Genomic DNA, 23,705 nt, shown 5'->3' with positions numbered 1-23,705 from the left:
TGACCACTATTCTTAACACACTATTAAAGCTGTAATTCACAAGAACGCGTGTGCTATTGTTCCCAGTTGGAATGTTTGTCACTTCGCCAGTGAACTCCTTTGAGAGGACTGTTGTAAAACGGTGTTTAACATTCTTGACCTGTAAATCAATGCAGATGTACAGAGATAGGCTCAGTCACGAAACCTGGGGAATAAGAATGTTGGAGGTTGTTGTGCTGCAGTTTGTACTGCATCAACAGTTAGGGTTCAAATATCCCTCTGGTTGTTGTAGATAACATTCACCCAGGAAGTTCATTTGGTGGCCAATTCCTTTTTTTTTTCAGTTTCTCAGTAATTAGGCAGCAGACCATGTGTGGGGTGAGCCCATGCATTCTGGCTGAGAAGATACTCAGAGAAGGGGATTTGCGGTTTGGGAAGGCTGGGCTGGAAAGAACAACTCTGCACCAGAGCCAGCAACTTGCCTGTCTCTGATTTGACACATGCACTGCACTGTGACAGTTTGCACACAGGATGCAGCCTCAGTATGCGCACGGGCGGAGCACTCTGCCAAAGCGCCTGGAGCTGAGCTGAGAAGAAACAACCAGAAAGGCCACGGCAGGATATCCTCTGGAAGATCAGTGCAGCAGTCTGGAGCCTCCTGGTCAAGAGGCTTAGGAGTAAAACGCTGCCTCAAGCCAATAATTTTAATTCCACAGGCACAAGCTCGTCATTCTGCTGAAATTACCACATAGTCTCACACAATCGCATGCACACGCAAACTCAAGCTGACACAATGACATGCCTGCACATTGTCCACACATTTATAATCACACTTTTATGACCACAAGTACAACCCTCAAGCCCCCACCTCCTCCCCTCTTCCATCTCCATCTCTGCCTCTTACACACAACAAATCAGCAACTTAGAGATGTGTGTTTTTGGGAGGGTTTTTTTGCACTGCAAGGAAGTTATTTTCCAGTTCAGATGACCTTAAAGTAGAGGATTAAACCAGTAATGCTGGGGCAAAAACAGGGTTGAGGGAAAAAGAAAATGTCCGATGATCAGTTGTGGATCAATACAACTTTTGACCCAAAGGTCAGAAGTTCAAACCTCAGCTACTCAACACATCAGTGTGTTCTTGTTTCAGGTGACTGTATAAACTTGGAACTATGATGGACTGTCAGTGTAAGTGAATGGGTGAATAGCAAAGCTATTATAATTGTGTTGTGTGTATATATTGGTTTATATAAACTAACTAACCAGCCAGGTCATTACATACACAAGTTCAGCTAGCTGCTTAGCTGTGATGCAAGCATCTACTCAACCATTCACAGTTTAGCTATTGAAAATGTGATTCTTATGTCTGTCTACATTTACATTTTCTGGGTTTAGAGAGGAGCTGAAAGAAGACTCTGGTGTGTTGTTAAAGGAAGACGGGACAATCAGATGAATGGGTTGATTCCAGACATTAACTGTTTTTGTTTTTGTTTTTTCTGTCTGTTTTTATTTTATGGAGTTGTGTCTGCAGAGGTTTTTTTTCTATGTATTTTCATTTCTTCTGCAGCCCAAACATGCAGATTGAACCTGAACTGTGACATCTTCTTTGAATGGCTGTTTAACAACCTTAAAATCAACAGGACGAAATGGGTCAATAAAGAAATAAATTAGGAATTAAAAAACTTTTTTAAGCTGATTAATTCCAGGGTATGTGGATCAATAACTAACAATTAATTGTGTGAAGGTTCATAAGTATGACCCAATACTACTCTTCCACACCTATCAGTATGTAATAAAGCACAGGACGTAAATACACATATGGAGTGTGGCCGACTCTCAACAAAGTGTCTCAGGGGGAAAAGCCTGGTTTGATAAATGCTTTCTTGTCAGGTACTATTTTCCATACAGTGTATTCCGTCATGAAACCTCAGTTAATTTGACGTGACGTGCCAGGCAAATCAATTCAAACACACCCACATTTATGAGTCTGAATTTATAGCAGTGTACATGTGTTAATATTCAGAGCTAATTGAAAGCGATCAAAAACTTGGACCAGTTCCGCTCGGGAGAGAATTTTCAGTGAATTAGTTAAATGAACAGTGAGGGGCCAAGTGCGTGGCGAATGGTGCACTTATCTTCTCACAAACTCTCCTTGACGTGTCAGGTGTTATTTGACTGATCCAACCCCACTGATCCAACGCTCTGATTTTCCTGCCTGTCCATTCCCAGAAAAAAGGGAGTGGGTCAGGCAGCCCCAGCTCGTAGCCAAAACACTATTTCATCACCAGGACTGTTTGTGTGACTGAACAGGGCAGGATTAGGACTGCATGCCTCATCCATCTTTAGCACTCCCAGCATCTCCTACTAAAACAGACAGAGATGGATGAGCCAGCTGGAGCGTTTACTCTTCTTTTCCATACACTCCCTCACCTTGGGAAACTGAGCTGGCCCAGTGGTGAGCATCATGGAGCAGCTTATTCCCCTGTCCTGCACCTTCCACTGTTTTAATGTTTCATGGAGCATGAGTCAATTCCGAGAGTTCATAGTGAAAACTTTCTTGCAATGAAGCCACAGTGCTGCCCACTGCAACACCATGCAAACAGCAGCTTTCAGGATTGTAAAGTGTTAAAAACTACTGTTGGTTCCTGCTGTAGAATATTACTTACTGCAGATGGTTCTCTTCTGGGATTCAGGTGAAATTTAGTGCAAACCTGTTGCTTTCGTATTGCATTAGGTTACAGCTCCTTGTCTTGCACAGTTTCATTAAAGTATCACAAGGCTGTAGAGCTATTTGTGGGTTGCCAATAATGAATCTTATGCTAACTGATTCCACACTATCAATATTATTTTATGAGAAATAAAAAAAAAACAGCCTTGGACAGCTGTAAGTCACTGTCAGCACCTTTACTCTGATCAGCTCCAGACTATTAATCATTCGCTTCACACACGAGCTCTCATGTGCTACTTGATCTCAGAGTGAGCTTATTATCCTGAGGCTCATCCTGTTGAACAAACCAAGTCAGTGGAACGACCAAAGACAGGGAAACCCTCCCCAGAGGACTAATCTCTAAAGGGAATGAAGGATTATGAGTAGCTGTAACAGTTTATGAAGAACACATATTAAGCAGAGCCAAAGGCTGAGTGTTAACAGTTTCCCTCTTTGCCTTAATGCTTTTTGGCCTAAATGACGGCCGACTGTCCAGGTACGGCTTTAAGTCATTTTCTTAAGTTCTGTCCGACTGGGACCGAGGTGCAGAAATGTGTTGGAGGTTGTGTTAATAGTGGAGTTAAATGTGTTGATGTTGTGTTAATGGTGAAGTGTGAAGTGACGGATACAGCATGTTTAGCTACAACGTACAAAGACCTACTGTAAGTCTGGTCCTGGTACTTTTGGTGCTGGGGCTCATGACTTCTTTTTTTAAAAATAAATTCTATCTTAAGAAGTTGTTAAATTATTAAATTTCCCCAGTTCATCTTTAGGATAATTTGATCACTTCTGTCCATTTTATAAATGATCATTTTTGTCTTTCTGGTTTCTTATTGATGACTGTTACAGCTGTTTTTGCTAACATTAAGCTAATTCTGGACTTTAAATTTTATATATATATATATATATATAATATCCTGTGCTGCAAACTGTTAGCTGCATTCTAGTTAGTTTTGTGTGCATTTACCATAATTGTTTTGGGTTTTTTTTATTTCCACTCATTTTTTAACTGTTCTTAACTTTTTCTTTGTCTTTTAGCAACTTGAGTTCCATGTTCTTTATAATTTACAAATTCTACCGAACTTTTGTGTTACCTTGTTATAGAATTAAGTGGAAGAATAAGACTTTCAAGTGTTTTAATATGGTCAAATCTAGTTTCATTTGAGTTAGTGATGGTAAACTGTGCTCTATTTATTTCTTGAATCCATCAAACAGCTGTGAGGCAGACAGATCAAAACCCACAGTTATTTATTGTTTCTTAAAACCAAAGGTTTGATCCAGGTTAAGTTCTCCATCCAGACTACAGATGGCACTATTGCCTCAGTATGGTTTGAATTGAAAAGCAATATCTCATCATGATGACCATAAAATTGATTGACAGCATTTATTCTTCTTTTACAAGTTCATAAATTACCATTTCAAGAGCAGTATTATTTACATTGGCGCTAAAACAAAAAGCTTCAAATCAAAAACTCAAAAATGTGGGAGTCACATAGTGTTTGCCCAGTTCCTGTAAAAAAATAAATGGTTGAGGCAAATCAGACCCAAACTGACCACAACCTGAGTATTAAACATGAGAAAATGACTTTCTACACTCCAGGCTGTGACTTGGTGACCTCTCAATTTAAAGGTTGTCCCAAAAAATACCATAAACTCAACAAGGGTTTTCCCCTCAGCCAAACACCGAAATTATGAGGCAAAAAAACAATAGAAATGGAAGTAGCAGCTGACCCTGCAAGGGTGTGAGACGACTTTAGACTATCGTTGGGAGCTACTCAGTCTGAGATTAGAGAAGCGAATGGACTGCCTGTTACATGTTACTTAATTGTGTTACTTTATTTTTGTTGTTGTTGTTTTTTGTTTCCAACTTGTGACCTGTTTATTACTAGCAGCATTCACCAAAGCTCTGTTAACATAAATGACAGATGTTCTACAGTGGGCTGAAGTAGGTTGAGCTCCTGGATGGTGTAATTGAAAGGCAGGGTTTCCCAGATGGTGGAAGAGGCCCCTGCTGTCTACCACTGCCTCCATAATCAGAAAGGTCTCTCATCCTTCTGCACTACAACAGGTGTCTGCTGGGGGGGGGGGGGCATGATGTCACTGAAAACAAACTCCACTCAGTTTTTTTTTTATTTAGTTAGACCAACAAGATGAAGTTTTCTCTCTACTTTATTAAGACATTTTTTAGAAATTCAACAGAAAAGCAGCTCAGTGCAAACATGTGGGATCTCATACTGTGTGAATAAATAAATGGCAGTTTGTACAGCTAGGTTTCTACGTTCTCATGGTTATAGCTCAGTTGTCCTAAATTCAGATAAAAAATAAACAAAAATGCATTTGGGAGCATGCAGTACAGTCCATTAGAGTCCAACTGCAGCTATTGCATTTAGCTTCTGCTGTCAGAGGAAAATCTTCACATGAGACAAAGAAACGCCTTTTACAGTTCATGTAAATGTATTAATAACAGAACTAAAACTCTGAAGGGGTTAAAGAGAGAAATGGTTTCCCCCAGCTGCTCCAAGCACCTATGACATGGTGATCTGCATGGACTCCAGCATCTCCTCCACCACTTTCACTGAGCCCTTGCTCTCTTTTGTTCCACGACCAGCCAGCTGCAGAGAGGTATGAACAGACAGAGAGAGAAGATAATTATAAGACATTAGCTCATTAGGTCTCTTCCTGAGAAAGTAATGAAGAGCCAAACACACTTCATCACGGCCTCGCAAGACGCATTGACAACTTCACCTCCTCTCTGGAAAAAATCCATCTGGTAACAGCGGTCTGACAGGGACACGTGAAGATAACACATGGACTTCAAGGTCTCTGTTAAACCATGTATAAATGCTACTTCTACATCCGTCTTGTGTTTAGAGAAGGTTGCCCACATCAATGCTGCCATAGCCTCCAGAACAGCAGATTATACAAAAGCGCTCTAATTTTAGCATTGTGCCCATGTTGGTTCAGAGGAAGTGCCACCAAATTATAATCCAGGACCACGCAGGAGATTACTCATTCAGGCACACATACTAAACATCCAAGTTCCGAGGCATATTACAGTTTCAAAAGGTGTCTGACTTGGACATAGTTAAATCACGTTAAGACGTGTCTGAGGTGTGGCCAACAGCTTTGAGAGGTTTCATCATATTTGTTACATTTGTCACATTCTTGCTCAGTTAAATGTTTGGATCCAATTTATCTGAACATTTTTATACCAATCTTTTCATTATTGAAACATTTGTTTTTCTTTTTTTTTTGCTTCATCTCATTTTCTCTTGCCAAAAGTGAAAGAACTTTTAAGAAAATCTTATTCATATGAAAGTCAAACTTTTTGACATCCCCTTGCATATTTGTTGAAGACACCAAAGATTGAATTACACACTATAACTCCATAGATATAATTCCAGGAAAATAACACCACTGGAGAACAAGAGTGTTGTTCTGCATGGGCCCAGAGAGGGTGAACTATACAGACAGTGGGACTGTCATATACACACACACACACACACACACACACACACAATCTTTTCAATGTTGTTTTGCCCCTGGTGGAATCTTCATTTCTTCTCTGCCAATGACCAGTCTTCCAAACAAACAGCACAACAGTTCAACCTTATATTCAACATGAAAAAAAACCCTGTTTGTTAATGCTGTGACACATCTATTTGATCAACCTTCCAGACTTCCATAAACAGGAACTAGCCTAACCTGGACTGTATTTCCATGGCAAAAATTTACTTTTCCTTTGTCTTTTGCCAAACTCCATCTACGACAGTTGGCTTAGGTATGTAATTGGCTGCGTAATTTCCAATGGTGACTCACTCTTCTACATTTAGGGTGGGTGTGTGTTTGTGTGGTGGGATAGCTATAATGATCTGTGCATTCATTGCTTTGCTGCCCTAATGCACCATTACCCCGAGCCCAGGAGTCAATTATCTCCGCAGCCTGAGGTGAGACCGCCACATTAACTCCTGCCCTGCTCTAAAACAGTAGGAGCAGACCAGACAAGCCTCATGTCTATTTAGAGTGTCTGATAATAGAGTCGTGACGCAGCGGGAGCCTGTGGTCCGTAACACAGGAGCTCATCAAAGAATCTGCTTATACAGTTGGGTCAGCACGGCAGGTTGAGCCACTGTTTCAAAGGCCCGTATACCTTTAACCCCACCACACACCTTTAACCATACACACACATATATACACATATATATATATATATATACATATATATATATATATATAGTGCTCAAAAGAGCCGCAGTCAGTCATGACCTCTGTGACGTCTGCTCCCACTTGCACTCCTACCTACCTTTTTCTCACACTATGGTATGACAATCACCAGGTACTGGGGCCTAATCAAAGTGGACTACTGACACAAGCAACGCTTTAAAGGCGGCCATCAATCAGCCGACACGGTGCTCTGCTGAGCGGCCTGCAGCTGTCCCACTGAGCCCCCCCATCACCACTCCTTTTTCAGATCTCACAAGGCATTTCACCGGAGGTAGAGAGGCAGAAAAATCCGCCACATGCCTTGTCATTTAACTTGTGCACACATGGCAGAGCTACAGATGTTCTATTATCGGCAGCTTAAACAAATCCAAGAATTTGAATATGGAGGTCAAGTGAGAGGACAACAGAGTTGAGTTTTCTCATTGTTATCAATGCCTGGTTAAAGTCTAAATATTATTGAAATTATATCATGTTTGTATAATGAAGAGGTACGTTAAAGACTGTGAAATGTGGAGCGCTTGTCCATCATATAAATAGGGATGTAGCTCAATTTAACTAATTAATTCATGGACTAATTCATGGAAATCACTCCATGGACTAATTTAACTAATTTTTTTTTCTTTTTTCTTTTTTTCTTTCTTTTTTCTTCTTTTACCTTTGTCAATATCTGTTCTATGAAAACTGAAAATTTTATAAATAAAGATGAAAAAAATCTAAAACATTAAAAACAGTCTGAGCTAAATGATTTGAGCTTTAGTTTCCTGTTTAAAAAAAATCAAAACTATTCAAACAACGGCACTGTCTTGTTGGCAAGAGTTTTAAAAGTAAGTTCTGCTCACAGGGCCATTTGAGTAACGGAGGTTTCTTCTAAGCACACCGCATGTAAAATGTATCTATAAGGAAACGAGGGCCAATGTGGTGAGAGAGGCACAGCGGGGAAGTTCTTTCTTAACAGCAGCCGCACATGCTGAGTAAGGAACCGCTTATTATGTTTAACTGTCCTAACCCAAATAAGCAACACATATGGGCTTGTACGGCAAATGAGATTTCTTTTAAATATGCCTTAATACTCGTGTTGCCATGACAGGGCCATAAAACATTTTAGCTAAACAATCTGAGCTCCTCAGTTTTTCCCCTCCATGCCTTATATGCATGTGCAGATTCTAATATGCGGGCACACGTGTCTGCTTTCTAATGGACACAAATTGATTTATAGGCCACTTGTTGTAAGGTTTTTTTTAGGCTGTAATCTGGAAAAATTACTGCAAAGGTTGAGCTAAAAAAATCAAACTCGGCTCAACGTTAGGATGGTCAGAGTTCCACTTTTGTAAACTGGACAACTCCCTGTAATACAATCAAGCAGGATTGCTGTCCTGAGAGAATTAGCCTGTGGCTCAGAGAGAAGCTCAACTGTGAAGTTGGGGTGTGGGATAAAGGCTATGCAGACATCGTGGCCTTAAGTCAACAGACTGACAGTAAATGCACCCAGACACACAGAAAGAAACCAGGGTTGTAATTTCAGCATTGCGAGTCAGTCATCCTTTAGGATTGCTGGGCATTTAGGAGTCATCTGGTGGTTACAAATACTTCTGCATACTATGCAAATGAAGGGGATTTCTGGATGTCTGGATATTGTGTGCAAATTCCCCATAAAAGCTTAAACACAACAGACGACTCAGAAGACAATGTGGCTGGCGGTTTTCAATGTCTGGCAAAATTAGGAGTGATGTGGGAAAAAGTGGAAAAATTCAATGTATTAGCTACAACAGAATAACGTGACAAATTTAGACACCATGCCATCAGGTTTCGTACTGTAACCCACCTTATAAGCTCTGTTTATTTGATTGGCAGCCCAGGAGGCATACTTAATGTTGTCCTTCTTCACCTTGGCACTAACTTTGGGACTGGCAGAGATGTGACTTGCCGACTAGAGGAAAAAGAGAGAAATGGGAAGAAGTAGTAGCAGTAAAAGGAGGGAAAAGGGACTCGTATCAAAACTTGGTGAAACAGCAATAAAGGCGTAATTGAGATGAATGAGCAACCACTCTTACCATCCACCACTCCACTCGTCATTGTGGCAGAATAAAGAGAATAAACAGACCCTGGCCTGATGACACAGGAGAAATCATTTATGGGAGGAAAAAGTGAGTGTTTTAATGCCCCATATGTAAATTGACACTCAACAGGGGCCTAATTTCTCCAACACCATTGATTCCTGGTGATGACAAGACCTTGTAAGCCCTAAAAAAAAATAAAAAAATCAGTGCGCACTGAGAGCAGCGCCTTGTGAATCACTGGTTCTGCCTGCCCCGACAGCTCCCCTCCGAACCACAAATCCCATGTCTTTCCCATGTTCCTGCCATCATCTCCACACTGCAAACCCCAGAGCGTTTACCCTGCCTGCACTTCAAAGTCCACTCTACCAGTGTGCTGAAACTTTAACTATATACCAATCAACCTGGCACTGTTTTTCTATAAAATGGTTTGGCTTATATATTTTTTAGTAAGCATTTTCTTTAGGTCTATTTTGTAGAGAGAGAGAGAAAGAGAGAGAGTGAGCGAGTGAAACCTCCATTTAGATGATGTCAACCAAGAAAGGCTATCCCCACATAAGTGTGCACCACTATGGTGGGGAATCCCCACGCAAGTGTTGTGAGTAACTAACCCACAGCCTGACTGTGGTCAGTGCTACCAATTCTTATGTGGAACTGACTCCGCTGGTGAGAGATAGTGAAAGTTTCTGCCCTTTCTCTGAACTTTTCGCACCTGTCAGGAGTCAAACCTTTGATGGACAAACTGACATACTTCTTAGACAGATCCATGACTGACAAAGAATAACCCCTTAACCCAAGCTAGTTATTAAAGAGCTGACTTTCAGTGAAGGATTTGACAGGAAATTATAAATGGCCTTCTGTGTTTGTGAGGAGACAAGTTAACAGAAGTGAATGTCTTTGGTTGTCTGCACCTTCTCACCCACCGACCCCCACCCCCCGGCTCTGCCTAAACCTCAGAGAATATGAGCTGCTTTACAGGAGGTGTTTGGACAACCTGAAGAATCCCAGTACAGCACACAGGAAACACTGGGGCTCTCTGTGTAAGACCTGTTTCCCTTCTCCACATTTTATCCCCACTGTTTATGTTTTTATGTCAGCTCTCAGTTACATATGATGCATTGGCGCGAGCAGACAACATCCTGTTTAAACAAATACATGGATGAAACTGCTTTTCGCCCATGACTTCAATCAAATTTGCACCCTGTTGGATTATTTGCCAGCTACAAAATACTTACAGACATCGTGCTGTTGTCTCTCTCACTCATGTCTTGTTCTCATACTCCAAAGCTTCTTTATTTACTTAAGCCGTGAACATATAGAGGGCCTCACCAGCATGGTATCATTACTACAATAAAGAGCTCCAGAGGGGCAGACTTTTCCTATGGAGTTCACCATCTGACTCAGCAGTGAACTGACCTGTCTGAGAGCCCCTTTTCCCCCGCCCCCCAAAAAACACATCTACACACACTGTACAGGCGTACTTGACAGAGTCATTGGCAAGCATCAACCTTGACAAACCGCAGACACAAAAAATATGATTCTGGTGATTTGTTTTTCTCCACATTCCCTCGCTTTTCTTTCCTTCCACACAGCAGTACTCACCATGTAGAGACCAAACAATGCCCTCATGTTTCGGTTGTTCAGCCTCAGCGCCTGGGCAAAATACTTTCTGGCCAGCTCCATGTTTTCCAGTCCCCCCTGAGTGTACTTCACCTGTGTGAGGAGGCATTAAGTAGTGTCTCAGGCAACAACAGCATGACATCTGAATAGGCAATACATGACAACCAAATGTGAACACATCTCCTTTTCATAAGTCAATAGTCCCAGTGACGTGAAGTGTGGTGCCACTGTCTCTGCTACAGAGAAGGCACCATTCACAGAGTGCTGACATTTTTTCCATACTTTGGCTACATGCTTGACGACAGACATCCAGGGGTGTACCTACCTCGGCATACTGCTCACAGTACAAGTGATTGTGAGGATTGGTCATCATCAGCTCCTCCAGGCAAAACGCAGCTTTTCCATAGCTGCGAAAATGACAAGTAAAACAGTGAGGCAATTGATAGACATGTCAAAGTCTGCCTCCTGCCTCCTCAACTGTGAAGCTCAATATTTACGTGCAATGAATTTACGGGCGTAACTATGGATTGAAAACGAATGGGTATGACAAAGTTATAGCTCTTTGAATGTTGTGGAGATCCATAAAGATCTGCCACATGACACAAGGTTTATTTAAAGATTTACTTTAAAAGCTGGAAATAAATGCACTTTTAGTACAGTTCCTGTCCCCAAAACAAAACTTTTGGGGACATCGAGGATCAACCTTGTACATCTGTGTGTTTTTTCAGTTTTTAATGTGTAGTTAACTACCTTCCTGAGATCAGCACAGCACTACAGTAGGAGCTGGCAAACTGTGTCTATACTCAGATGAGATCACTTCTCAGCAGCAGACTGCTGAGCTGTTGACCTCACACTAATCTGCTGCCACCCCACTTATATTACAGTTTCCTTTTATCGTACCAGGCCAAGTTGAGCTGAGATACATATATCACTGGAACATAAGGCCATAAAACATCTGAATACACAAGAAAACATGTGTCAACATATACAGACAAGGGCAGGAGGCAAGAGCAAGAGAGAAGAGGGAGCTACAGTGGCTTTCTGTCAACACATTCAGAGTGAACATCATACAGTATGTTGTGGCTGGGTTTACTTCATTGTCTGTTGTTCTTACTGAGATTTCTGAACAAATATAATCAGTTTAAAGTAAAAATGAAACTTTATAAATCTTAGTCTTTTATTTAATGTTCTAATTTAAGTCTATAAATGGTAGCTGCCTGACAAATTAAAATTGGAGGGGAAGGGAAGGTGTGGATAGACTTGGAGAAAAAACAAGGGAAAAAGGTGGTGGTGGGGGGAGTTTAAGAAGATGGTTGGATGGTTGGGGCTGCTTACAATTACCACTTCCTCTCCATAAAAACTTTCAGATGTGCTTGTGCCGTGGCCTGCAACAGAGCCTATTCCATCAGCCTCAAACAGACTCTTGTAGCACAGCCAGACCCTACCTCTGAAGCTCTTACTCCGAGCCATCTCTACTCGCCAACACACAGCCACTCTCCAAAGCTGCTGCTAAGCCCACTCTTTACCACAGCATTTGAGTAAAGTTGTAGCCGCCATCATGTGCACAGACTGAAAGAATCAAATTTGTTTCTTTTGGAGGTTGGTGAAACCATCTCCCATTTTAATACCACATACTGACTGTATAGAAGACAAAAATGGATTCAGACTGTCTAAAGTATGTCTAAAAAAAACATTTCTATTTATTCTGTAATTTTAAATGACCAGTCCAATTTTGCAGGCCTGTCTCATTAGCTGGGTCTGAATGTGCGTCAACAGCTGTGGCTCCATGCAATCCTCAATTATTGTTATTCTAAACACCATTGGTACTAGGACTATTTCAGTATTGTCAACACACAGGCTAATGATTACATATTTAATTTGTTAAATTTTAAATTCGCTGAGATGCTTACAACCTCCCAACAGCTGTGCAGAGTCATGCAGCTTTGTTTATTTTTTGGTTCCATGATTTTGTGCAGTCTGAGAAGAACCTTTTATTTTCCCTGCCATCAGGGGGTGACACCACCCTCTCTTGGGAATTTCACAGCAAGTAGCTCTCTCCTTCTCTCTTTCCATGTCTTGTGCTCCATCCCTCTGGAAAAGACTGGTGATAATACTGGGCAATCCGGAAAAGAGGGGGGAAGGGAAACAGAGTTTGTAACCCAAAATAAAGAGAAGAAGAAAAGAAATTGACACGCCTTCAGATAAGTGGCTGTGGGAGTGGATGCTGTGATATTAGAGGTATGGGGATAAGCCAGGAGATAATCCGCCAACCCCGGGATTTCCTCTGACTACTACAATAATAAAGCCTCTTGGACAAAAGAATGAAATATCCAATAAATAGCCTTCTCACTGTGCTACACATTCCTGCCTCAACTGCTTTGGCACCAGAGCAACAGAGTAACTGGAGTCAGTGTGTCCACACACATGCATACAAAACCATAGTCTAACCATAAACACAGCTTCAGCCACTTCACTCCGAGGCAATAAGAAGAAACAAAAGGTGATACATACAAAATCATTTTTTTTCAGACAATGCCCCTGTTTGACTGTTTTGTCTGACTCGCCTTGGTAATTAAGATATCAGAGAGTGGCCAGTGTCTTTCTGGACTCAGGCAGAGAGTAGTCTTTGGCTGAAATCCTGTTAGACTACTCTTATGTGACTAACACAGACAAGGCTCCATTCAGTCCCCTGGCTGAGTCAGGCATCTCACCGCCTTCCATTGTGGCCATCCAGATCAAGTCATCACACCAACATATAGCTCTTTTAAACTGACATTGTCAATCCAAACCTGAAGCTGTCTTGGGGGAAACAGGAGCCAAACGTTTGGTCTATTGTCCATTTAAAATTAGATTTTAAAAAAAGGATGCATTGTTTTAGATACAACTCAAACAAAAGCTCCAATTTGTAATTTCCTTAAAAAACTGTTGGACCTGGTTGTTAGATGTTCACATGGTATTTGTTGAATTTCACATTTATTTTTCCATTATATTAAACGGTCTTTGACATGTGTGCGTGTCTGTGTTACTAATATACCTCAGTCATACTCCACCTATTTGTTGTAAAACTTTACATGACTCTTCCCTTAATATGAAATATAAAAAGTGTATTTACTCATGTTCATTGATGTAGAGCTCGGATAACTCATGCCACGCTTCTTGGTCCCCAACAAACCTGAAACATAAAAAAGTCAATAAGAACTTTTAGTACCATAAATCACCTCATAACATTAATTTTAAAGCAGGGGCTGTATCTGTTACATAGTGAGGTCAAAATACAAGTATAATGTTGCTTGCTACAATACCAATAAAATCCAAACTTTAAGGGAGGCAAATAGATTTTGACTACTTAATGCACAAGTGGTGCCAACTCAGTTGAAGGCAGACTTGGTTTTTAATTAAAATAAGAGCCATGGGTTAGAAGGAGGGGATGTATGACCCTTTCTGAATCTTAAAGAAACACTCACTGCTCCAGGTACTCATTGAGCTCCCTGATAGCTTCGGTGCTTTTTCCCTGGGCCTTGAGTATGGAGATCTTGCGCTTCCTTGCTGCCTGTAGAACAGAGAATAAAACAATTGGACCTCTGCATCTGGAGTGTCTCAAGAGAAGCCAAAAGAGGAATAAAAGCTATAAAATTTGCCATGTCTTATTTAGAAACAGAACAAAGAAAATTATTTTACCTCTACATACAAGTGATTAAAACAAAATGATGGGGTTTATTAATACATTTACCTAATTTCTTCCTAATCTACAAACACATTAATGACATATATTCACAAACAGTGTAATGTGCTAGAAATCAACATTATTGCAGTGGTTATTTTTTCAGATTAACTAAGTGTCTTGTCCAAAGAAAAAAAATCTAAACACATACTAGTGTCTCAAAATGGAGTGAGGGTTGTATGCATTACAGTTTTCTCAGTGTATCTCAATCCAACCATAAAGCTCTGCTGTGCAGAAGCATAATACTAATTGATCCTATTATAATCTATAAAATGAGTCAGCACTTTAATGGATTACAACAGCAGCTGTAATTGGACAAAATGACAGTTGCATTAACCTTGTCGAGTTCATTTGAACCTTTTTACTGCTGAACACAAATGAACACCAAGCATAAACGGAGAACTCCCAAACAGTGGTGAGTCATACCCCAACCAAGTGGGGTAAATGGCGAACTCCCCTCAAAGACCAATGCTTGCCTGCCTCACCGCTAACACGGCACACATTTAGTGTTGCAGCAGTCCAACAAGCTAGAAATGTCTTTCAGGTTCATTTTGACGTTGGAGTAATCTTAAAGTGGATTTGATTCTCATCAATCTGAATTAGCAGGTTTAACTCTGGCTGCTCTGACTTTAGCAAATGTTAAACTCATCCTCCTCTTTCTCTTCCTGCGTTTTGTAACACGTTTTAAAAAAAAGTACCAAGAGGCTGTCACTCCATTAGAAATTCACCAGCCTGCCAGTCTGCTTTATTTATGGACTGGTACTTGATTGAGTGGGGCTTCCTCTTCTATACTCAAAGTTATTGATGGCTGTGCATGAGTCATGTCTTTGGGGTTGTAAACTTGGGCCTCTTCTGACACTTCCATCATCCTAAATCCACTTATCCATCAAACTGGGACATGGGCCGACAGAGACACTGCAACCTCCCGTTGAAATGGAAAAACGCAGTACAGTACTCTAGCAAAAATGTTTGCAAATTGTTTTTTTTTTGTTTCAAAATATAAAAATTAGAGTTCCACTTGTGAAGATCTCTCAGCTCTTTTAAAACATGTATGCCCAAGATAATACAGCAAGTGTAGCTCTTAAAATACATATGGAATTTGGAATTCCAGAGAGTCTCATAGGACTTTATTAAACAAGCGTTTTTTTTAAAAAAAAACTGCAACTAATGATCCAGAAAATCCCCAGAAGTGGGTTGTTCCTTGTGAGGTTGCCATTATTTAATACACTGGAATGGCCTTAAGACTTTTTACACCACCTTTGTGTTCCGACCTACAGCAACCTTTTTTTAAATTAGAAACATCATAACAAGGGTGGCTGTTACATTGTTACACAGGTGGCAGAATAATTGGTAGCAAAATGAAAAAAAAATAAATTCTGATGCAATGTTATACATAAAAAATAATAAGTGGGTAGATCCATGTATGTAAATGTTGTGGACACAAAATGACCTTAAATAGTCACAAGAACGGAAAAGGTGCATTTTTGCTTTTTACGCACTCAGACAAAGATTTTGCCAGATCATTGCTGTAGGTATTGGAACATAGTAAGCAATGGAAGGGCTAAGAGTTTGAAACATTTTTTGGACACTACTAAGCAAAAAAAACCCTGAGCAATTTTTGTTGATTCAACAATTTTGGTTAATGGGTACCACATCTATTCTGCAGCCTGTAATTACAACAGCTCAGTTTCCAATCTCTGCTTCATATTCTGGGATGCCTCGCAAGTCTTCCTGTGGTCGCCAATTTTCCGCCAATGCTCAGGCCCATCCCTTGCCCAACTCCTGAAAGCATGCTGTCCAACATTAAGGAAGGAGATAGCCCCTGCTGCAAAACAGGTGACCCGCACGATGTTATCATGTCACATCGGTCCACCCAAGTTGCTCAGGACGAGGATTGTGGGAAAAGGGGTTTAAGAAATAATATCCCATGGAGAGGAAAACATTTGTCTCTTTTGTTCCATTCCCAGCCCCACATGTGAACAGCCTACACTTCACTAGGGTGGCAGTATCCAACATCCAGAGAGCAGGAAACAGACCAGTCCCTTTCCGATGATGCCTCTGAAATCCCCAAAAGACATGTGCCACGCCGAGGAGATGGCATGGGATTTTATTCACTCCCATTATCAAAACAGTGGATGGATGGTTAGAATTTTTTTTTTTAAACAAAACCAAGACACTGAGAAATTCTATTAAATTACTCTTGGTAGTTTCCATAGGTGATGGTGTACTATGGATTACCATGCTATACTGAAAGCATAACAGCATTTTTAGACACGTACTTAGAGTCACTATTTAACCTTTACTTTTATATTTATTAAATAAAAAAAAATACACATTTTGTCTACTGTGTTGGAAAACAACTAGACACCTGTGAATCTAATTTTTATAATAAAGTAAGTAATCATCAACCACAGAAAACAGCTCTATTCCTAGCTAATAGGTCTGCCTTGCCAACCCAACTTACAATTTTCCAACAACTGAAATCTTCAAATAAACAGATGTTCTTGACAAAGTGAAGGTTCGAGTAAGCAGCAGCTGTGGCAGAGCATGATGGGAGGCAGTGAGTTGTCGGTGAGGGGGCTACACCTCTGTGCCTCAGTAGAAAAAAAGGCAGAAAGGGTGGGGTCTGTAAAACTGAGGTAGAGGCTAAGCTCTTTAAAAACTATTTAAAGTATGCTCTTTATGTTCAACTGTTAATACAGTACAGTAGTAAACAATAATGAAGGTGGCACAGACTTTTATTCTGTTCACTAAGGTTGGAGTCTGCATTGTCCTTTAAATTTTCAAAGCCCCTGGCTTTTATTTACAATTTACTCCCAGCAACATGTCTACCACTAACTAAGACCATGAATCAAACCACCTTTGTCCCCCCACACCCAGCCCCCTACATTAAACACTTCAGTTTGTGTGTGTAACAGGCTGATCAGCACAGCAGTGAAGGTTAGAGAGGCAGAGGGAAGTATAACTTAGCAAACTCACACCACTAACACCAAAGTGCTTTGGCAGATTTAAAGCAGCCAAAAAGATGTGACCGCAGAGTAAAGCAATGAAAAAAAAATGAGGAGGGGCTTTCCCCTTCTTCCCGAACGTCTTAGTCTTACCGTATTAGTGGGGTCGTCTTGAAGAATACTGTCGTAGTGCTTGTTGGCCTCATCGTACCTTAAGACAAATGAAGGACACACTGCTCATTAACCAGTGAAATTAAAGCAAAATTGGAATGTTATTGTATACAGCTTAGCAGGTAATAATGTTATTACATTATTATGTATAAAATAACTTATACTTAATTAATAATTTATACTTAAGTAATACATTATTTGTTTATTACATATGGACAGTAATCAAATGGGGGAGAAAAATAATTTAAATGGAATTTGTCAGAGATTTTAAAAATCAAATAAATAAGCAAATAAAGCAACAATTTCTATTGGTATCAAATGACCTCCCTTTTAAATAAAATTAAACATTAAGCCATAGCTCCACACAAAGCTGTTGGTTCAGTTGTCTTGCCCCTGGCCAATGCACACAATGCACACACACAAACTGAAAAAAGTAAAAAACCAACAAAGTCTATCCAAAACTGTTACCCCACATAATTTGTTTAAAGTGAAAATGTATGATTGGTAAATATTTCATCATGAAAGAGAGAATTAAGTAAATGAATGCACTTGAAATTTTCTTATGTTACACAGAGTGAAGGATGACTCGATTTTAGTTTACGTCTCTTTTTTATGGGCAATCTGGAAAACTAACATTTATGTTGCTGAGGGCTGGGCTTACTAATCAACACGGTCCCACCCACACACAGAAGTGACTCTGGTTTCCATTAGCACTGAGCAGCTCCACTTCCACCAGAGCAGCTTCTCGCACATTCACTTTATTACTCAGCCACACTTTGGGAGATTTCAGATGGCACCAGGGAACCACTCACGAGCCGCTTTGATTTGCTTTATTTATTTAGGGTGTGTGTTGTGTGTGCCTGTGTGTATAGTGAGTAAATGGCACTTTGATATTCAAAGCTGTGTCATTCATGTGATGCTGTTTCAGCTGCCAATTAGATTCCAGTGGTGTTTATTTAATCTGACAGTGCCAAAGCACTCACTCTCAATTATCACATAAACTCTGACATAACCGATAAACCAGAAATGGTGATTCTGGTGGATGATATGAGCAAGGAAGTAAACAGATTGAATTACGCTTACTTCAACTCAACACAGGCTAAAATATCAGTGTTTATCTTGTCTTTTTTACACTCTCCATTCTGCTTACTTTTTATAAAATGCAGATTCAAAAATATAACATATCATTGAGGGAGGAAATGGAGGAGGAGGAGGAATGGGCTGGGGGCAAAGATGAAATTTTGACATGTCAATATGTGCACAGGACATAATAACAGCCCAGAGACAAAACAAGACCAGACAGAAAAGCAATAAATAAATGAGGTAGAAAGGGGAAAAATAGAGATGTTGAGAAACAAAATAAGTACAACTGCAAAGAAACAGAAACCAGAGAAGATTAAGGGACCCCCAGAATAACAGTGGGATTCAACCGCTTCCTTCCCGGGAAACCCTAACTCAGGGTAAAGGGCCACAGGACTACCCAGCATTGAACCTTTTCTCTCACTGTTTCCCTCTTCTCCAAAGAAATGCTGTGAGAGCCAACAAAAACACACCACACACATACACATGAGTATTTACACTGAACCAGCCCATGGTAACAGTTAGGATCTTGCAAACTATTTCTCACCCCAGGTCTCTAAAAGTGGTGTACATGAAACAAGGCAGTGCCTTTCTGGCATCACTCTCTCAGGGCCAAATGCTTACCTTTCCAAAGCTTCCAGCCTCATACCCGATAATCGCTTCACTCTGTGGCTATCTGGAAACTGTTTCCTCAGTTCCTGTAGACAGGTCTGCAAGTATGTGGACAGAGGAGAGGGAGAGGGAGAGAGAGAGAGAGCGCAATGTCACACTCACAGACCCGACTCTACAAAAATTTGTGATTTTTATAAATAGAAATCACCTGACTTGAAAATCAATCACTGTGTTTATAGTTCTGATGAAAACCCTTAAAAAAAATGGCTGTCAAAACACTTTGCAGTGGTTATTCTGAATACTGTTGGGCCACAATTTAATAAATGAGAAAGTCTTTCCCCTGGCCTCCATTGAGAGTCTTAAATTGATTTGGTCCCTTAGAGCAAAAGGTGAGAAATTGTTAGAATAATATGGAGTATTATCCTGAATGAGACGGGAGAGTCTGCAATGTGATCGGAAATGCTATCCAAGTCTGAAGTCTGGTCCTCCTGCGTTTTTAGAGTCTGGCAGCAGTGCTGAAAGCGTAGCCAACAGACAACTATTTCTAATGACTGAGTTCTGCCTTCTCTGTACTCAGTGAGTCACACTTTTCGCCAAAAGAGTCGTCACTTTCAGGCTGATTACAAATGAACCATTTCAATTACCACAACCTCCAAGTCTTTTTTATCCCAAGCAGATTTTACCGTTTTCACAGCTATGAATATTAAAAGATGAACTCAAAAACATTACATTGGGCTCCGGGAGGGCAAAAAAACAATAAGGATAAAAAGCAATAAACGACAGCCAAGTTCAGATAAAACTTAAAGCATGTTTCTCTCCTCATTTGCTAAACCCTCTAATTCCAACTCTCAGGAAATTGTTTTTTCAAAGTACAGACAGAGTAATGCCATTTGGCCAAATAAAAATTAGATTTTCACAGCAAAACAGGAATGGCTGCGACTTAGCATACCATTAGTTTTGAAGTATCTGTCTGTGTGTGCGTGTGTGACAAGAACCGAAAAAACATACCAGGGCCAAGTCATCCCGACTGCAGTCAAGAGCTGCGATCATCACCTGCTCATAAATGATCCATACTGGGCAGAAAGGAAAGAGACATACAAGGTTCTATAAACAACATTTGGTGGAGCATGAAAAAAAGGTTCCACATTTAAGTGTACACTCACACAGATTTCAAGTTCATTCAAACTTTCATGTAAAACCACATTTACCGTTGCCTTTGCGAAGCTTTAAACCAGGCCCTTGTCTCCTTTCTCTACTTACCTTTAGTTGCAGCTCAGCCACAAAGCTTATAGACAGCAGCTCTGTGACTGACCATTAAATTCACTCCGCTATTATTATTCACACAAATATGTAATTGCCAATAGTTTGGAGTGGCTCTCAGAAATATTTGAGCCCATAAATGTTAACCAACACAATTATCTCTATAAGAACTGGGACTTCCCTGGGAGCAGTGAAGTGCAGCCCACTGCCCCTACTTCATGGTTTAAATAAAGTAACAGTTTATATTCAGTGACAAATATAGTTGCATTTTCCTCATTCAAACCTAAAAGTGAGCTATAATGTTGCATGTGGAGCAAATGTTGATTTTGGGTTTAAGCTATATTAATAAGGAGAGAGAAAAAACAATAGACCACATGGAAGAGATAGAGTTCAGATTTATATAATTACTAAGACATGTAAACAGACTGTTCTGAGAAACAGACTGAAAATCTCAAGTCAAACAAACATTCTGCATTGAAAATAAAACCCTAATCCATCCAAAGACCGTGCATCGATGGTAACAAGGGCCAATCTTGCTCAGAGAATCGCCCTCCCATTTCAAAGACAATTTAAAATTTGGTTTCCGAAAAATCATAGTATTGTCAGCCTGCTGCGGAATGTATTAGTCATAATGACTAAAGGAAATGCAAAAAAGAAAGATACATAAAAGAAAAAGAATAAGCTGGAACAGTGCTGAAATTGTTATTTTTACAGATGTGAAATACAATATTTTTCCACACTAACCTCTGATACAGAATATTATAGCAAAAAAGCTGTTTTTTTTTCTAGCTGGTTGGGGTTTGTTTTTAGGTATTTCTCATCTTTTATTTAAATAAGTATGTTAACCAAGCATTTTGTTTTAGTGTGTGACGTTGAGGTAGCTGATGGAGAATACCGAGTAAGTGTACAAAACATATATAAAGGGTATTTCCCATGTCACTAGTCGTTGTCATTACACATATGTGAGGTTTCTTTTCCTTACGCTTAAACACAAGTCAAACCACATGCTTAAACGTATAAGATTTTTAAACACTTACTGTCATCTCCCAGTTTTGAGCCGTGTTCGCTGATGAGCTCTTCACCAACATCCACTATTTGTTCACTATTTCTGCAGTTATCCTCCCTCCATTTACGAAGTTTGTCTCTCATCTCTGTAGGTAAAACAGAAAACCACAGGACGTGATGGGGCTATTGGAGTAATATGTGTGCAGCTAGGAGAAACATGTCTCAGACAGTCAACCTCTGCAGAAACTGTATGCTATAACCTTGCTATAACGTTCGTTTGTATCGCTTGCAAACGAGGTGGTATCATCAGACCATATAAAATTACAATCTATAGCTACAGCTAAAAAATGTTCAGGGTATAGAACAGTTTTACTGTAATATCTCGTCTAATACGCCGAGTGGATGACCACTGTCAGTTATTCGTTAATGCTAACTAGCTTCGGCTAGGTAGCACTTATCGTTGATTTCTTACATGAACACAGAATCAGTCTGACAACTTCCAACAGCTTTTCCAATACGGGATTACCTATTTATGTATACAAATTGCACCGATTGGGGTCGTTTATAAATATTTAAGGTCTTACCTTCCCAACCCACATCGTACAGTTCTGATACCGACGCCATCTTTTTTTTCCTTCGTCAACATACGTCGTCATCTACGTCATGGGGTTTGCTTACGTTGCCTTAAGACGAGTACATTTTGCACGCCATTAAATCATTTATTATGATTATAATTTTTTTTTATGTTTTCATGGAAAAAATAACCCTTGTTATTATTATAGTTATTATAGTAAAAAACTCGCAAAAGTGCAGTATGATTAAATATAAAAAAGTCTGCAGAGTCAAAACAGGATGAAATTTATGTAATACAGAATAATTTGTTTATACAAATATCTTTATTTATATAGTTATATTTTTATCAAATGGTCTTGAAAACATTTTAGAATACATTAAAATTAATGTATTCTAAAATGTTTTCAACCAACATGACTTCATGCCAAAGGTTTGCTGGTGGGGAATACAACTGACCATAAAATCTCTCAAACACTTTTAAAAATATGGAATGTATTTTTACTGCACAATGACCAGTTTGTCCTGATTTCACCCAGGACCCTCCATCAAGCGCATCAACACGCTCTATATGTTCTCAATCACTTTTTTATCTTACCACACTGAACACTGTACATTGCAGACTCAGCATACAGTTGTTTACGTGGACATTTCAGAGATCCAATGTCATATCTATTGCTGCACGATCAATATTATTTTTCCTTGGACCATGTTTTGAGATAGAAAAGAGAAATATTTTGTCTCTAGAGAAGATTTGATATTGTAAAACAACCAATGCATCATCAGTAACAGACAACAAACAAAGGACTGATGAAATGTCATCACTTTTTTCCGGAGAGCAAATAACAACAGTGTGCAGTTACTGTAAGGTTACAATCAACTTTGGCATCTGTGCAGTTGTAATTTTCAAGTCTTCATATGGCAGTCAGTTGATATGTGGTTGGGCTTTTGCTGGAGCATAGAATACCAAAGAAACCACATTAAAACGGTAATTCACCGTCCACCGTAGCAGAGTGTGCCGTGGCTGTGACTGACCGTAACCCTGAGAGGCAGCTGTACTGTATGTCGTCGTAATGAAATAAGAATAACAAAAAAAGGCTCCTGACATAAAGTGCCTGTTGCATTTGGAGCACTTGTCTAGCTCAGATATGTCACAATAAGGAGACCAATAGCAGCTCTCTGAAAACCCATATTGTACTGCATGGTTGGCACTTAAGTAGGTTTCCATGCTTTGGTAGCCCCCACATGTGGCCCACGGGACATATTTATTTTTCTTACTCAGACTATGTATAAAGAAGAGAAAGAAATATTCCAGCAGAAATACACTATACCCATTATATTTTGATCTCTGACAAAAGCAACCACAGCTGGCAATCTCTAAAATGAACAATAATGATTGAAGTGAGTCTGAGGTGCTCTTTGTGCTTTTGAGCTAGTTTCTGTTCCATGTACATTTCTTTTTTTGGTAGAGTAGCACAGAGAGGTGAGGAAAATAAAGGGAGATGCAATTAGTAAGAGTATTTGTACTGTGCTTACTTTAAAATATAATTAGCTCTTATGTCTAATGAAGTTACATTAGCTTCAGTACAGCCTCTGATGATATTCTTCTGTTGTGTTCTTCACCTTGTTTACTTCCTGAATGAGTAGGTAATAACGAAACATCGCTGTGAGACCATATCACTCTGTTGCCCTTCTCTGTCTTAGATTTAGTGTCAGGTCCAATATTTAGCTTCTTGTCAGAGAATCACCGTGCTTGG

At 39.8% G+C, this 23,705-nt stretch overlaps 1 protein-coding gene across 1 annotated transcript; it reads right to left on the bottom strand.

The window, feature by feature from the left end:
• Positions 1-4,834: 4,834 nt before the first annotated feature.
• Positions 4,835-22,076, bottom strand: emc2 (ER membrane protein complex subunit 2). Its single transcript, XM_008323767.3, has 11 exons — positions 21,963-22,076; positions 21,411-21,524; positions 20,122-20,186; positions 19,126-19,211; positions 17,404-17,461; positions 14,046-14,131; positions 13,694-13,753; positions 10,907-10,988; positions 10,564-10,674; positions 8,730-8,834; positions 4,835-5,295 (listed from the first exon to the last, which is right to left on the bottom strand). The coding sequence occupies exons 1-11, from the start codon at positions 22,000-22,002 to the stop codon at positions 5,209-5,211; spliced, it is 894 nt and encodes a 297-aa protein (XP_008321989.1). The 5' UTR covers positions 22,003-22,076; the 3' UTR covers positions 4,835-5,208.
• Between the last annotated feature and the right edge of the window lie 1,629 nt (positions 22,077-23,705).

The sequence above is a fragment of the Cynoglossus semilaevis genome, chromosome 13 (genome assembly GCF_000523025.1).
Source record: "Cynoglossus semilaevis isolate Cse_v1.0 chromosome 13, Cse_v1.0, whole genome shotgun sequence".
Classification (NCBI taxonomy): domain Eukaryota; kingdom Metazoa; phylum Chordata; class Actinopteri; order Pleuronectiformes; family Cynoglossidae; genus Cynoglossus; species Cynoglossus semilaevis.
This window is presented reverse-complemented; position numbering and strand designations above follow the sequence as displayed.

What these genes read in the sequence shown, in the direction of transcription:
- emc2 (XM_008323767.3), bottom strand. Translation starts at nt 22,002, where the DNA reads ATGGCGTCGGTATCAGAACTGTACGATGTGGGTTGGGAAG. An exon ending in GTCGGGATGACTTGGCCCTG is followed by an intron (nt 19,212 to 20,121) that starts GTATGTTTTTTC and finishes ACATACTTGCAG; the next exon opens with ACCTGTCTACAGGAACTGAG. An exon ending in ACTGTGAGCAGTATGCCGAG is followed by an intron (nt 10,675 to 10,906) that starts GTAGGTACACCC and finishes CTCCTCACACAG; the next exon opens with GTGAAGTACACTCAGGGGGG.